Source organism: Bufo bufo, chromosome 10, assembly GCF_905171765.1.
Source record: "Bufo bufo chromosome 10, aBufBuf1.1, whole genome shotgun sequence".
NCBI lineage: Eukaryota > Metazoa > Chordata > Amphibia > Anura > Bufonidae > Bufo > Bufo bufo.
This window is the reverse complement of record NC_053398.1, coordinates 84,972,124-84,987,972: the sequence shown is the minus strand read 5'-3', so window position 1 is coordinate 84,987,972 and position 15,849 is coordinate 84,972,124. Positions and strand designations below refer to the sequence as shown.

Here is a 15,849-nt window from a genome sequence, read left to right as displayed (position 1 = left end):
TTGACTTTGAAAATAATGCAATATCAGCCCCACTAACGGATTTGGGCCTAATGTCTTCTGTACGTTCGAACACCCAAATAAAACCCAAATTCAGAATACAGCTTTCTCAAGTGTAAAACACAAGTAGTCAACTTACTATGAGATTATTCCATCCTCCCCCACAGACACCAATACTTAATCTGTCTGGAGATTCCCTGACACAGATGTAAAACTAGTATTTCAGGTGTTTTCACTGAGATTTCAAACGCTATCTATCCTCTGAATGGTAAAACACATGATGTACAGTTTTGAGCTTATTCCCCCCCCCCCCTTCCCACACACACACACAAAAACAAACAAACCTGTATTTCTGTTAAAATGAGAAAAAATTAATTTTCTTGCAAGTAGCTGCTTTTGAGGTTCTGCAGAATCTGTGTAACAAGACAGTAACTGCTGCTAGAAGGCACTGCGTGGCACACCTGTAGTGTCCCACTAGATAAAGGTGGGCACTGCACAAAAGGGGTTAATGTGTCTTTATTACCTTTAATGTTATGTATGCATTTCCCTGTGTTAGCTGGGTGTCAGGCCTGTCAGGGTGTAGTTTAGCCTCCCAGACGTTAGAGGGAGCTAGAGAGCCCTAGATATATATAGGAAGGCCCAGACAGGGGAGTGGTAGTTCATTCCAGGGGACTAGAGGAGTTACTTCGTCCACCTAAAGCTCCTGAGGCTAGGATTAGCTCAGTAGAGACACCCCAGTTGCAGGACAGAATCTCCTGGGAGAAACCCACAGTCAGGATCTTACCAGCAAAGATAAGTAACACTGATGGGCAGATGCTATATAGGAAGCAAAGCAAGGATTTAATACGAGAGGAAGATATATATATACCAAGGATTTAAGCCACCATTTAGGCATCCGGGCCTTGGGATTGAAACCAGACAGGAGTTCTAGAAAGGACAGTGTACGCTATTTCTGAGGAAAGGTACAACCTGATTCTGAGTGCATTGTGGATTTACCCTCTGAGTATCTTGCATAATTAATACCTGCCATCTTGTGGAGTAAGCCTGCTTGTAAAGCTGTGATCTAAAGGACTGTGTTACCATCTATATGTACAAAGTTGGACTATTAAGTAAAGCAACGTTTGGTTCACTATACCACCTGTGTACCTCTATTATTCCAACTATAAATCGGTGTGCCACCGTTACAGGCACTGGCGTCACGAATCCAAAAGGGACCTTGCCCCAGGCACTCAAAATACCTGTAACATCCAGGGCACCTCACACACCATCAGGCCTGGTCCCTACAACCCGAGTGTGCCCCAGAGGAACTGTGTTACCTCTCCTTCACTGCCGCATGCCTGCCCAGGGTTCTCCAATACAGTGAGCAATACAGTGAGCAACCCTCGATTGCCCATAACCGTGACCTCACTTCGCTATACCCTGCAGGTCTGGCGTGCTGCATAAATTGGCGTCACAAACAGGATTTACGGAACATTCCTGCGCCATTGCGGATATACAACTGTGTGCTAAAAAGTGCCTTAAAGTGACCAAGCCCTATTGTTTTATTCAAAATTGCTGGGCCAAAGAACTGAAAAGAATTAGCGGGGGGAAGATAACGTTTTCTGGACTGTTTGCTGCTTGTTTGAGCCACCGCTTGCTGTCAGTGAATAGACAGCCATTTTGCCACTTAAACCTGAGGTGGATTGCAAGTGCGCCCGGTGAACTGTTTGGCGCGAAAAAGAGGACTTTGGCGCGAAAAGAACCAGGCGGAGCCATCACCCAGCCGGCGAGGAGGAAGAACGCCGCCCTGTCTGTAGGAAAAGTGCCGCCTACCTGAGTCCCGGAGCTACGAGAGGCCGCGCCCACCTGCTGACGCTGTACGCAGGACGTCCGACGCCCGTAGCCACGCATCTCGCAAGACTTGGAGCGAGCACCACCGGAGTGAGTACCGACTTAAAACTGTTGCCGGCTCTTCTGTTTACCTTACCGGAACATTCCGGAAGTTAAAGGACTTTAGGGAGCAGATACTGGCCTTGTTCCGGCTTTATCCCATAACTGCTGAACAGCAAATGGAGATCCTCCTGGCTCAGTTGGAAGGGGCCGCCCGCAGGGAAGTCATGTCGTGGCCCCGCTCTGAGAAAAGTAGCCTGGAACAGATTTTTGATCGCTTGGGCACCACATTTGAGGCCAGAACGGTGTCAGAAGTTAAAATGCGTTTCTTTAGCAGAAAGCAGCAGCCTGGAGAGTCGCTCCACGATTTTGCCCTGTCCTTACAAGAGACACTGAGAGCTGTAGTCCAAGTGGATCCCAAAGAAGCTGCGGACCAGGACCGGACTCTTAGAGAGCAATTCATTGCAGGCGTAAGTAATGAGCATTTAAAGGGCCAGCTACGCATGTTGTCAGCTCAACACCCCTACTGTGCCTTTCTGGACTTTAAGGAATTGGCCATCGGTATATTAGGCCAGAACCCTGCTCCAGGGCCAGCAGCATCCTATGAACCCCAGGCTTGTCAGCCAAAGACTGTTAATGTGGGGTCTGCAGGGGTCAGTCAGGCCACCCAAGCTCCAGTCACAGATGTAGTGGCAGCCCTCATGGAGCAAGTGAACCATCTTACTCTAAGTCTGGAGAAGGTGTGCAAGAAGATAGAGGAATGGGAGAGACCATTGTTACTAGAAGATGAAGGTCCTTTTCCTCCAAGGCTCCCACCTGCGTATGGAGACGTATACCCTAAAGAGCCTGATGGGCGACCAAGATACAGGCCCAGAAGTAGAAAACAGCCTGTCTGCCACCACTGCAAGAAATATGGACATACTGAATCAATGTGCTGGCAGTTAAACGGGCAACCCCTGAGGCAGAGGACCGCCCCTCGGGAGGTAGAACAGTAGGTCCAAAGGATCCAAGCTGGATGCCTAAGTATGTAGGATCCCGTCCAAAAGTCAATATATGTATCAACGGGATACCCTTTGAAGCTCTGTTGGACACTGGGTCACAAGTCACCACCATTCAACGGCCTGCCTTTGACAAATTCTGGGATCCAAGTCTCCTCACCCAGCCACCAGAGTCCTGGCTAGATATCATTGCCAGCAACGGTAAGCCAGTGAAAGTGCATGGGTATTGGGAACCCACCCTTCAGGTGGGAGATGCCACCCTGCCACAGCAAGGCGTAATTGTGGTACAAGCAGGAGATAAAGGAGGACACCCTGTGATCTTAGGGACTAACGTTCTAAAAAATTGCTACTCCGAAGTGCTTGAAGCATTGAATCAAACTATATCTTCAGCCTCACCTGCTTCCAGAAGAGTTATCCAAAAGACTATCAGTGTGCTGAGTGCTCAACAAAAGTTTGCCAACAAGAAAGGAGAAATTTGCACTGTCCGGATCCGGGATAACCGACCGGTAATTCTGCCTCCAAATTCCCAGATCATCCTGTGGTGCCGTGCGGTGTTAGGGATCCAGGGCCAGAACTATCAAGCCCTAGTGGAACCTATTCCCTTTGAAAATCATCCCTTCGTACGGACAGCCAAGAGCATGGTGACTGTGTCTCAAGGTAAAGTGCCTGTCCGTTTAATTAACTTTGGTGATCATCCCGTGACTCTCCTTAAACACTGCCCCGTTGCTCAGCTTTTCCAAGTGTCTTTCCAGGATGTAATCCGTCTGCCTGCCACGGAGGCGTTCCAGACCACACAGAGCAGCAGCACCCTTTCAACATCCTGGTGGGAAGAACTACATGTGGGGGACGAATCTACCCCAAAGGAGCAGATAGAGGGAGTCCTGAAGCTGGTGAAGGAGCACCACCAGGCTTTTAGCAAGCACTCCACGGACTACGGAGAGGTCAGTGTAATCAAACACACCATACCCACTGGCTCTCATCCTCCTATTAAGGAGAGGCACAGACCCATACCACCTACTACCTATCAGTCTGTGAAAGAGATGATAAAAGAGATGAAAGACTCTAATATAATCCGGGACAGCCATAGTCCCTGGGCTGCGCCTCTAGTTCTTGTCTGAAAAAAAGATGGCAGCATAAGGTTCTGCGTGGATTACAGAAAAATTTATCAAATCACCCACAAAGATGCATATCCACTGCCACGCATTGAAGAGTCCTTGACTGCCCTGGGGTCATCAGCCTATTTCTCTACCTTGGACTTAACCAGTGGGTACTGGCAAGTGCCCATGGCCCCAGAAGATCGAGAAAAGACTGCTTTCACTACACCTATGGGCCTGTTTGAATTCAATTATATGCCGTTTGGACTGTGTAGCGCTCCAGGAACGTTCCAGAGGCTGATGGAACGTTGTTTAGGCCATAGGAATTTTGAGACTGTACTCTTATATCTGGATGACGTCATTGTATACTCCAAGACGTATGAGGACCATTTAATGCACCTGGGTGAGGTGTTTCAAGTCCTTGCTAAATATGGCCTCAAAATCAAGGCATCCAAGTGCCACCTGCTGAAACCAGCGGTCAAATACCTTGGGCACGTTGTCAGTGCCGAAGGAATACAGCCTGATCCTGATAAACTTGCTGCTGTCCGCAACTGGCCTACTCCAACGACCGTGAAAGAGGTGAGAAGCTTTCTCAGTTTTGCAGGGTACTACAGGCGTTTCATCCCGCATTTCGCACAAATTGCGGATCCCATCCAGGAACTGTTGAGGGGGCATCCAAAGAAGAGCCCGAAAACCCCTATTCCTGTTGAATGGAACCAAGAACGAGAAATTGCCTTTCAACTCCTAAAGAAGAAGTTGACTGAACCCCCTGTTCTGGGTTACCCAGATTATCAGAAGCCATTCCTCCTCTACACGGATGCCAGTAAAAGAGGCCTGGGGGCCGTGTTGGCTCAGGTGCAAGACAACAAAGAAAGGGTAATTGCCTACGCCAGCAGATCCCTGAAGGGAGCTGAAAAGAATGACCAGAATTACAGTTCTTTCAAGCTAGAGTTTCTTGCCTTAGTGTGGGCTGTGACGGAAAAGTTCAAAGACTATCTCGCTGCTGTTTGTTGCCTTCACGGACAATAATCCCTTGGCGCATCTGAACACGGCCAAGTTAGGGGCACTGGAGCAAAGATGGGCCTCCCGCCTAGCCAACTATGACTTTACTGTGAAGTACCGGGCAGGCCGCTCCAATGATAATGCTGATGCCCTGTCGCGGCTTCCCACTACAGAGGCCCCAGATGAGCTAAAAGATGCCTGGGAAGAAGTGGAAATGCCTGCGTTCTACAATAAATTTGCCCAGCAGGATAACATCCGTACTGAAAATCTCCCTGCTGCTGATCCTCCCTCCTCAGAAGATCCTGAGTCCAGAGGCGATCAAGAAAGATGGATTAAGCTCCAGTCCGAAAGTAGAGTCCTCGGTGAACTGCTCGACTTCCTTACCAGTGGGAAAATCCCTGAGAGAATCCGCAGGAAGAGTGCAGACCCAGAACTAGTGAGACTGTGGAGACATCGCCACCAACTATTCCTTCAAAGAGGCCTGTTGCTCAGAAGGAGTCTGGATCCAGTGTCGTGTGATAGAGTTTACCAAATTCTCCTGCCACGTCGGGATGCCAGCCTGGTACTGGACATGTACCACAACCAGTCCGGACACTTCGGTGTGCAAAAGACTGAGGCTACCATACGGAGGAGATTCTATTGGATTGGGATGAGAGAGGATATCGAAAAATGGTGCCGAGAATGCACTGCCTGTGCTGTGGGACGGACTGAACGCCATGACCAGAGGGCGCCTCTCCACCCTATTGTAAGTACAGCTCCTCTAGAACTTGTCGCGATTGATCATGTGAAGTTGGAGCCGAGTCGCTTTGGGTATACTTATGCCATGACTATAATTGATCACTTCACCAAGTTTGTCGTAGCAGTGCCTGTGAAAGACCTGACAGCCAAGACCACAGCGGAGGCGTTCTGGAAACATTTCCTGTTGCCCTACGGCTGCCCAGAGAGGATCCTCACGGACCAAGGGTCTGCGTTTGAGTCACAGCTGTTCCAGGAGATGTGTCTGCTGCACAACTGCCAGAAAGTCCGGACCACCGCCTACCATCCGCAAGGTAATGGACTCTGTGAAAAAATGAATAAGACTCTCATCGAAATGCTGAGAGCAGTACCCTCTGATACGAGGGGTGATTGGCCTACTCTGTTGCCACAACTTATGTACACTTATAACAACACCGTCCATTGTTCCACCGGTTACACCCCGTTCTATCTGATGTTTGGGCGGCAAGGGAGATTACCTGCGGACCACTCCCTGGGTGTCCAAGTACCGGATGTAATCAACCCACTACCCAGGACCGATTGGGTAGTGGAGCATCAAAGGCGTCTCCTCAATGCTAAGGAGATTGTCCAGGAATGGATGGAGATTGTTCGTGAGAGGCAACAGAAGGACTATGACCGGACTGCCCATGCGGGACCCCTGGCTCTGGGAGACAAGGTATGGTTGAAAAACAACCACCGGACCAGCAAGTAGGACAGCAAGTGGGAAAGGATTCCCTACCTTATTACTGCCATACCCAATGCTGCAGCCCACATTTACCAGATCTCCAGAGAAGGAAAAGGTCCCCAAGTCGTTCACCAGAACCGTCTCAAGTCCTGTATAGAAGGGGAACCAGCGGCGGAGGAGATGGAGCTTGAGCCTTCTGAGGAAGATTTGCCGGCTCCACCTATGGACCCTATGCAGGCTGTGGAGAGCTTGATCCACGATAAAGAGCCACTCCACTGGGCCCTCACGCCTTGGCTGAATTTGCTGGTTCCTGCTCCTGTTCCTGTTCGTCTCCCGTCTCAGGAGACTTCACCTCCGAGAGCTCCTGAAGAAGTTCCAGAGGCGGTGAGCTCCCTTGACCTTCCTGAGTCCCGGCAGGAAGAATCTCCGCCACTAAGGAGGTCTACCCGTTCAACCAGGGGACACCCACCTGTGAGGTTTGAGGACTACATCATGGGCCCAGGTAGCCCCTCACGGGAAACCCCTGTTTAATCCTGTTGCAAGCCTGGTTACGGACTCATGTGTTCCTTTGAGCCTCCAAGGACTTATGTTTATTTATGTTTTCATGGACTATCCTGGTTTATTAATACGCTGCAGCAGGTCAGCGCCCCTGTTCCCTTACACTATCCTGAGAGAAGAGAACGACGCCCCTTTTCATCATTCCTTACAGTTACCTTGTTTGTTAATTTCTATGCTGTTGATAATTGCCATGTACGCCGGTTCTCATTTTGTCTTTCAGGCTGCAGTATCCAGCCGGGCAGGGCCCCTCCATGTTGCGCCGAGGACGGGCAACGTTATAGCGTGGTGGTATGTAGTGTCCCACTAGATAAAGGTGGGCACTGCACAAAAGGGGTTAATGTGTCTTTATTACCTTTAATGTTATGTATGCATTTCCCTGTGTTAGCTGGGTGTCAGGCCTGTCAGGGTGTAGTTTAGCCTCCCAGACGTTAGAGGGAGCTACAGAGCCCTAGATATATATAGGAAGGCCCAGACAGGGGAGTGGTAGTTCATTCCAGGGGACTAGAGGAGTTACTTCGTCTATCTGAAGCTCCTGAGGCTAGGATTAGCTCAGTAGAGACACCCCAGTTGCAGGACAGAATCTCCTGGGAGAAACCCACAGTCAGGATCTTACCAGCAAAGATAAGTAACACTGATGGGCAGATGCTATATAGGAAGCAAAGCAAGGATTTAATACGAGAGGAAGAAATATATATACCAAGGATTTAATACGAGAGGAAGATATATATATATATACCAAGGATTTAAGCCACCATTTAGGCATCCGGGCCTTGGGATTGAAACCAGACACGAGTTCTAGAAAGGACAGTGTACGCTATTTCTGAGGAAAGGTACAACCTGATTCTGAGTGCATTGTGGATTTACCCTCTGAGTATCTTGCATAATTAATACCTGCCATCTTGTGGAGTAAGCCTGCTTGTAAAGCTGTGATCTAAAGGACTGTGTTACCATCTGTATGTACAAAGTTGGACTATTAAGTAAAGCAACGTTTGGTTCACTATACCACCTGTGTACCTCTATTATTCCAACTATAAATCGGTGTGCCACCGTTACAGGCACTGGCGTCACGAATCCAAAAGGGACCTTGACCCAGGCACTCAAAATACCTGTAACATCCAGGGCACCTCACACACCATCAGGCCTGGTCCCTACAACCCGAGTGTGCCCCAGAAGAACTGTGTCTACCTCTCCTTCACTGCCGCATGCCTGCCCAGGGTTCTCCAATACAGTGAGCAACCCTCGATTGCCCATAACCGTGACCTCACTTCGCTATACCCTGCAGGTCTGGCGTGCTGCACACCCAGCCTTAGCTCCTCACTTCTCTGCCGGACGAAAGTTTGAGAAGTTTGTAACAAACCCAGTTTGTTACGAACTGATTAGCTCATCTCTATTCTCGAGCTCAGACTGTGTCAAATATTGATCCTCCAACAAGACAATGGGGGAGATTTATCATCTTCCTTGTGCCTGAAAAGTGGCTTTTAAAAGTCATGGCCTGAGGGGAGTACACCTTGACACAACGCTTCATCAGGGCCACTACCACTCCCATCCTCTGTACTTGCTGCATGTATACAGTGTGCTCCTGCACATGCCTAGTCCGCACATCCCAATGTGCAGGTGCACGCTGCCATGGCTAGAAACACAAAGAAAAAAAAAACAATTCAAAAGCACTCTGCAAACACAAATAAAGTACAATAATGCCATAATTATAGAAAATATTCTGGTGCTACACTCATTTTGCAAATTTGAGATTCTTGGCAAATACATTTTGTACAAAAGGATGAGGCGAATTGACTTCGGATGAAACATCCGAAGACGATTCGCATAAAACTTTGTTCTAATACTGTACGGCGCAGGAGCTCCGTACACTATTAGAATGTATTGGCTCAGATGAGCCAAAGTTATTGCTTTGCGAAGTCTCGCGAGACTTCGTGCAATAACTTTATAAATTAATTTGTACTGTAAAAAAACATTTCCCGAACTCTGGTTCGGTTCCAAGTGGTACCTTGGTATTGCTTTGTTATTTATGCACTTATGTGACTGCACTGATCTACAGAGAACCTGCACTGTCATGTGTAATTGTGTGCACAGGCTTGTATAACAACTCTCTCCTCCCCCTGACAAAATCCTGCTTACACTCCTATTTCATACAATGAGGCACAATTCTCACTGTATATGGGTCAGTTTTCTGGAACGGCATATTTATGAATCCTCTGCACCACTTTTTCAGTCATGTCAGAACTTGCCATAAAAAGCGGATAAGGGTACATTCAGTGATGGCCAGTTCGCAGTGTTCTCCAGCGAACACATGCGGGCTGCCATCTTGATTCACAAGTCTGGCGACGCACAGGTAAGCCCTTACCTGTGCCTGTGCAGTGAGCCGGTCTGAAACAAATGCAGTCACTGGGGGCAGGCAGTTCCGAGAACAGCTGCCGGGGGTCTTCATTGGGCTGTTCTCCTAACTGCCTGCCCCCGGTGACCGCATTTGTTTCAGACCGGCTCACTGCACAGGCACAGGTAAGGGCTTACCTGTGCATTGCCGGACTTGTGAATCAAGATGGCAGCCCGCATGTGTTTGCTGGCGAACACTGCGAACTGGCCATCACTGGGTACATTCACACAACAAGTGATAAAAATCACACATTAAAAACGGATAAGCTGTCAGTTTTCTATGGCCATTTTGCGTCCATGTGTGCATCCATTTCCTGGCTGTCTATAAGTTTTTAACATTCGTCACCCATTAAAAATCAGTTGAGAAGCATCAGCCGAGAGGCATAAGTCCAAATATGCTGATATGTGCAGCGGTATTTGTCCGGCCGCCTCTCGGCATATTTTCTGTGCTTCAGCCAGATATCAGACGGTCCCCATTATAGTGAATAGGGCTGGGCGAACTTCAGGCAGCGCATGTCTGTACACGGTAGTTACGAATCCGGCAGGTTGTTCCCCTGTGTAAAACAGGCTTAAGGCTCCATTCACACATCCGTAATAATGGGTCCGCATCCGTTCCACAAATTGCGGAACGGGTGCGGACCCATTCATTCTCTATGGGAAAGGAATGGATGTGGACAGCACACAGTGTGCTGTCCGCATCTGCATTTGCGGAGCGCGCCGCCGATCTTCCGGTCTGCGGCTCCGGAAAAAAATAGAACATGTCGTATTCTTGTCTGCAATTGCGGACAAGAATAGGCATTTCTATGTGGGTGCTGGCCAGGTGTATTGCGAATCCGCAATACACTACGGACGTGTGAATGGACCCTTAACCTTAAACTGCACTGATTACCAGTGCATTCTGATCAGTGGGGGTCCAACCACTGGGACCCCAGTCAATCATGAGAACAAGCTCCCATTCCCCTGTATGAATTAATTGGCAAGATGCACATGCTTGCTACTGCTCCACTCAACAAGCGCTGTAATCAGCCATCTCTAGCATTCCACAGAGAATGAATGGAGAAAAGTGTGACCTTCATCTACATGGGGGGACAGTACTCCTTTTCTCATGACTGCCGTAGGCCCCATCCTGTGGATGAGACACAAATGTGTTGCGTGAGACAACCCCTATAATTTTTTTACTGAAGTTACTCATAAAGGATTAGTGTGGTAAATTCTATTAGTAGAATAAAAAAACTTAAAAAATAATTTATTTCTAAATAAGGGTACTTTCACACTTGCGTTGTTGGATTCCGGCAGGCAGTTCCGTCGCCGGAACTGCCTGCTGGATCCAGCAATCTGTATGCAAAAGGAAATGGAAAGAAATTTTGTAAGTACAATAAATTATTATGAATATCCTGTCTTGCGGGTCTGCACTATGTTCATGTTTAATTTGAAGGAATAACATCAGCTCTGGATGCTGGTTGGTTCAGAGATCGTGGGGGTTGGAGCCAAAGACCTAGAGAAACAACTCCTGAAAGACCAGTGCTTTTCAACCATTCTCTACATATGAATTATAATATTATTATAGAAAAAACATTTCCAGAAAAGAAACATAATCAGGACTTAAGAAGTCCCTGGCAATGAAAGGGTTTCTCCTCCAGCATTTAAGCTCAGGAGGCCTGGCAATGATTGCACAGCTTAGTGAGTACAGGGGGGAGGAGGCTGAGCAGTGAGGACAGTTTGCCTCTGGCTCTCAGGGTAGTGTGTCTCCCAGACAGACAGACAGAATGATTAGCAGTGTCCTTGTAACAGGCTCTAATCGTGGGATCGGGTTAGAACTGATCAAGAAATTTATAGCTAAATCCCAGCCTCCTGAGAAGATATTTGCAACCTGCAGAAACCCAAATGGACCCCGGAGTGAGGTGAGGACGCTGTGCATTGGTATGAACACTGAGATCTGCTCATTCTGTTACTTCTCTTGTTGTTTACAGCAACCTTCTACACCCCGGCTGTAAAACTACAACTCCCAGCATGCAACCATACTTGGCTGTTCATATATCTCCCATAGAAGTGAATGAAGCATTCTGGGAGTTGTAGTTTCTGAACAGCTGGAGTGCCAGAGTTTGCTGTTTCCTGGTTTATAGTCTTTGCGGTCCTCAAAAAACATCCGCAAAAAATACAGATGACATCCGTGTGCATTCTGTTTTTTGTGGAACGGAACAGCTGGTCCTTAATAGAACAGTACTATCCTTGTCCGTAATGCGGACAATAATAAGACCTGTTCTATTTTTCTGCGGAACGGAAATACGAACATATGGAAACGGAATGCACACGTAAATTCCATTTTATTTGCGAACTCATTGAAGTTAATGGTTCCGCATACAGTCCGCAAAAGAACAGACACGGAAAGAAAATATGTTCGTGTGCATGAGGCCTTAAAGGGGTTGTCTCCAGGGTTCAGCGAACTTGTGTTTGAGTTTGCCGTACAATGTTATCTTAGAGTTATCTAAGAATTCTGTTATGGATTCCACTACCATGGACCATAAGTTATGATCTGTGGTAGCGGAATCCATAAATTAATTCTTAGATAACCTGATCCCAAACCTTGTACGCTAAACTTGAAAACACAAGTTCGCTCATCCCTAATGGCCACTGCTGTTAGATTGCAGGGTGGTCATAATTAAAAATGGCAAGTGTATAATGTGATGGAAAAATGAATCAAGCCAGAAAATGAGGCCATATGGACAATAACAATACATTTGTAAGTCCCATGTAGTAACTTTCTAAACATGATAAATGCCATTTGCTCAAGTGACAAAACCCTTTTAAGTAAGATAATAACCAGGATCCCAATTATTATTATTTATTATAAGATGGTTATGTTCTGTAGGCTATGGTACTAGAAGAACACATAGATGTAGTTGGTGTGGCTGAGACATGGTTGGATTCTTCGCATGACTGGGCTGTAATTATCGAGGGTTTTACACTATTTAGGAAAGACCGGGTCAATAGAAAAGGTGGTGGCGTGTGCCTGTATGTGAGGATTGATCTGAAGACAAGTGTGAAAGAGGCAATTATGGGTGAGGATGGTGTGGATGTGGAAACCTTATGGGTGGAAGTTCAAAGTGATATAAACCCTGAATAAATAATACTTGGTGTAATCTATGGACCCCCTAACTAGTGTTGATCGAGCACCAAAGTGCACCGCCTGCTCTGAAGAGGGGAGGGTGCCTGGTTCGTAGGAAAAGGTCAGAAATTGAGGGAAACGCCACCAAAATGGTTCGGGAGGATGTCTTGATGCATTTTGGACTCCCAGGTCGCTGCTGGGAACAATGTTGTCCGAGTAGTACGCCACTTTTACAGACTGACAATAATACGCACAAAACCGAAAAAATATCAATTTTAGAGGAAAAATTGTTACGAAACATTCTTTCCTGTAAATTTACTTGTATATAAAGTGCAAGTGCTTCCAAAAATTACAAGGAAGAGGTACTCCGATACAACCTGTATATCACATAATGGAGGGCCTCATTCACATTGTGGTACAATAGTTCAGGTAGTGGGACTCCTACACTCATAAAGCCTATGCACCAAGTGAAAGGGCTGCAAAAAATTACAAGGAACCGTCACTCCAAAGCACCCTTTGTTACACATAAAGGAGGGCATCATACACACCCTTGAAAAATTATCATTGATGGCCTGATGGTGACCCTCAAAAACATTTGGAGCAAGGGCCTGTTGATCTGACCATCTAAAACATTAGGTGTGAGGGCCTGCATGCTGCATTGATGAACCTAGATAACCTCTGGGCGATTGCATGTCCCTGTGACGGCGATGATCCATTTGGATGTCTGCCCTATTAACTTTCGATGTTCTTTTCTGCGCCTACCATGGTGGTAACGGGGAATCAGGGTTCGATGCTGGAGAAGGAGCCTGGAAAAAGGGCTACCACATCCAAGAGAGGTCAATGGCTGAAATCTGATTGGCTGTTGTTGCCTTGTCGTGTTTTTTTTTTTTTTTTTTTCTAATTGTGAACCACCCAGGGAGGGTGGGACAAGTTATTAAAGCACAAGCGTCCAAGGAAGGCAGCAGGCGCGCGGCAATTACCCACTCCCGACTTGGGGAGGTAGTGACGATAAATAACAATACAGCACTCTTAAGAGGCCCTGTTATTGGAATGAGTACACTTTACGTTAACGAGGATCTATTGGAGGTCAAGTCTGGTGCCAACAGCCAACTTGCTCCCGGCCTCCACAACGTTTACCCACTGTGCCATCATGGTGACGATTGTGTTGACCAGACTCTTGGCTACTGAGACTGGACTTGTAGGTGAGGGCCTGCTGCCGCTTTGTTGACTCTAGATAACTTCTAGGCGATCGCACGTCCCCGTGATGGCGACGATCCATTTGGATGTCTGCCCTATCAACTTTGGAGCAATTTTTCAACAAGGACCTTCTGGTATAGCACCGTTTTGCTTGTCCTCTCCACCAGAGGAATGAGAGATGAGAAGTTCTCTTTGTAGCGGGGGTCGAGAAGGGTGAACAACCAGTAATCCACATTGTCTATAATGCGTATAACGCCCGGGTCGTGGGAAAGGCAGCCTAACATGAAGTCAGCCATGTGTGCCAGAGTACCAACAGGCAAGACTTCGCTGTCGTCATCAGAAGGTGAGCTTAACCTGTAAAAGATTATATGCGAGGGCCTGCAGTTGAGCTGACCCTGTAAAACATTATATGCGAGGGCCTGCAGTTGAGCTGACCCTGTAAAACATTATATGCGAGGGCCTGTAGTTGAGCTGACCCTGTAAAACATTATATGCCAGGGCCTGCAGTTGAGCTGACCCTGTAAAACATTATATGCCAGGGCCTGCAGTTGAGCTGACCCTGTAAAACATTATATGCCAGGGCCTGCAGTTGAGCTGACCCTGTAAAACATATGCGTGGGCATTATATGCGACGAATAAGAGGAGGATGAGAAAAGGAAGATTTAACCATATACCCTTTTTTTGTGGTGGAAGGGGTGCATGGGAATACAGTGTATTTTTATAAGAGTCAACCTGTCAGCATTTTGAGTTGACAGGTGGATACGCTTATGTTATAATGCCACCAGCAGTACTACATACCCGCTCAGACAAAACACGGGCGATAGGGCAGGCCAGCACCTTCAAGGCATAGAGCCAGCTCATGCCACATGTCCAGCTTGGACACCCAATAGTTGTAAGGCACCATCTTCCAAAATGTTTCACTCCTTGTGACACTAGGCTGCGCATCTGGGTGAGGGTGCTGGCGGGGTGTCATGAAACTGTCCCAGGCCTTGGAGAGACTTTCCTTGCCTCTGTTGGAACTGCTGTGTGTTCCCCTTGTCTCCCCTCCTCGGTTGCCCAAGGAAGTACAGACTCTGCCGCCAGCGTTGTCAGATGGAAATTTTTGGAGCAATTTTTCAACAAGGACCTTCTGGTATTGCACCATTTTGCTCGTCCTCTCCACCTGAGGAATGAGAGATGAGAAGTTCTTTGTAGCTGGGGTCGAGAAGGGTGAACAACAAGTAATCCACATTGTCTATAATGCGTATAACGCCCGGGTCGTGGGAAAGGCAGCCTAACATGAAGTCAGCCATGTGTGCCAGAGTACCAACAGGCAAGACTTCGCTGTCGTCATAAGTAGAATCACTCTCAATCTCCTCATCCTCTTCCTCCTCTTCTGCCCACCCACGCTGAACAGATAGAATTAAACTTCCATGGGTACTACCCTCTGTAGCGGAGGCAACCATCTCCTGCTTCTCCTCCTCCCTCTTAATCGTCCAATTCGCGCTGAGAAGACGGACGGAGGGTGGTCTGGCTATCACCCTGTGTAATGTCTTCTTCCCCCATTTCCACCTCTTCCACATGCAAAGAGTCGTCCTTAACCACCTCCGGACCGCTGTACGCACAGACGCGTCCTGGAGGTGGTTGATTCATTCCGCCTGGACGCATATACGCGTCATCTCGCAAAACGCGAGATTTCCTGTGAACGCGCGCACACAGGCGCGCGCGCGCTCACAGGAACGGAAGGTAAGAGTTGATCTCCAGCCTGCCAGCGGCGATCGTTCGCTGGCAGGCTGGAGATGTGTTTTTTTTAACCCCTAACAGGTATATTAGACGCTGTTTTGATAACAGCGTCTAATATACCTGCTACCTGGTCCTCTGGTGGTCCCCTTTGTTTGGATCGACCACCAGAGGACACAGGTAGCTCAGTAAAGTAGCACCAAGCACCACTACACTACACTACACTACACCCCCCCCCCCCCGTCACTTATTAACCCCTGATCACCCCATATAGACTCCCTGATCTCCCCCCCTGTCATTGATTTCCCCCCCTGTCATTGATTTCCCCCCCTGTCATTGATTTCCCCCCCTGTCATTGATTTCTCCCCCCTGTCATTGATTTCTCCCCCCTGTCATTGATTTCTCCCCCCTGTCATTGATTTCTCCCCCCTGTCATTGATTTCTCCCCCCTGTCATTGATTTCTCCCCCCTGTCATTGATTAC

General features: G+C 47.8%; 1 protein-coding gene across 1 annotated transcript in view; it reads left to right on the top strand.

Moving 5' to 3' along the window:
- Window positions 1-11,008: 11,008 nt before the first annotated feature.
- Window positions 11,009-15,849, top strand: part of LOC120980752 (C-factor-like) — a 125,434-nt gene continuing 120,593 nt past the window's right edge. The window contains exon 1 of the mRNA XM_040410029.1: window positions 11,009-11,245. Coding sequence (XP_040265963.1) covers window positions 11,111-11,245 — 135 coding nt within the window. The 5' untranslated portion in view covers window positions 11,009-11,110. The remainder of the gene's footprint in view (window positions 11,246-15,849) is intronic.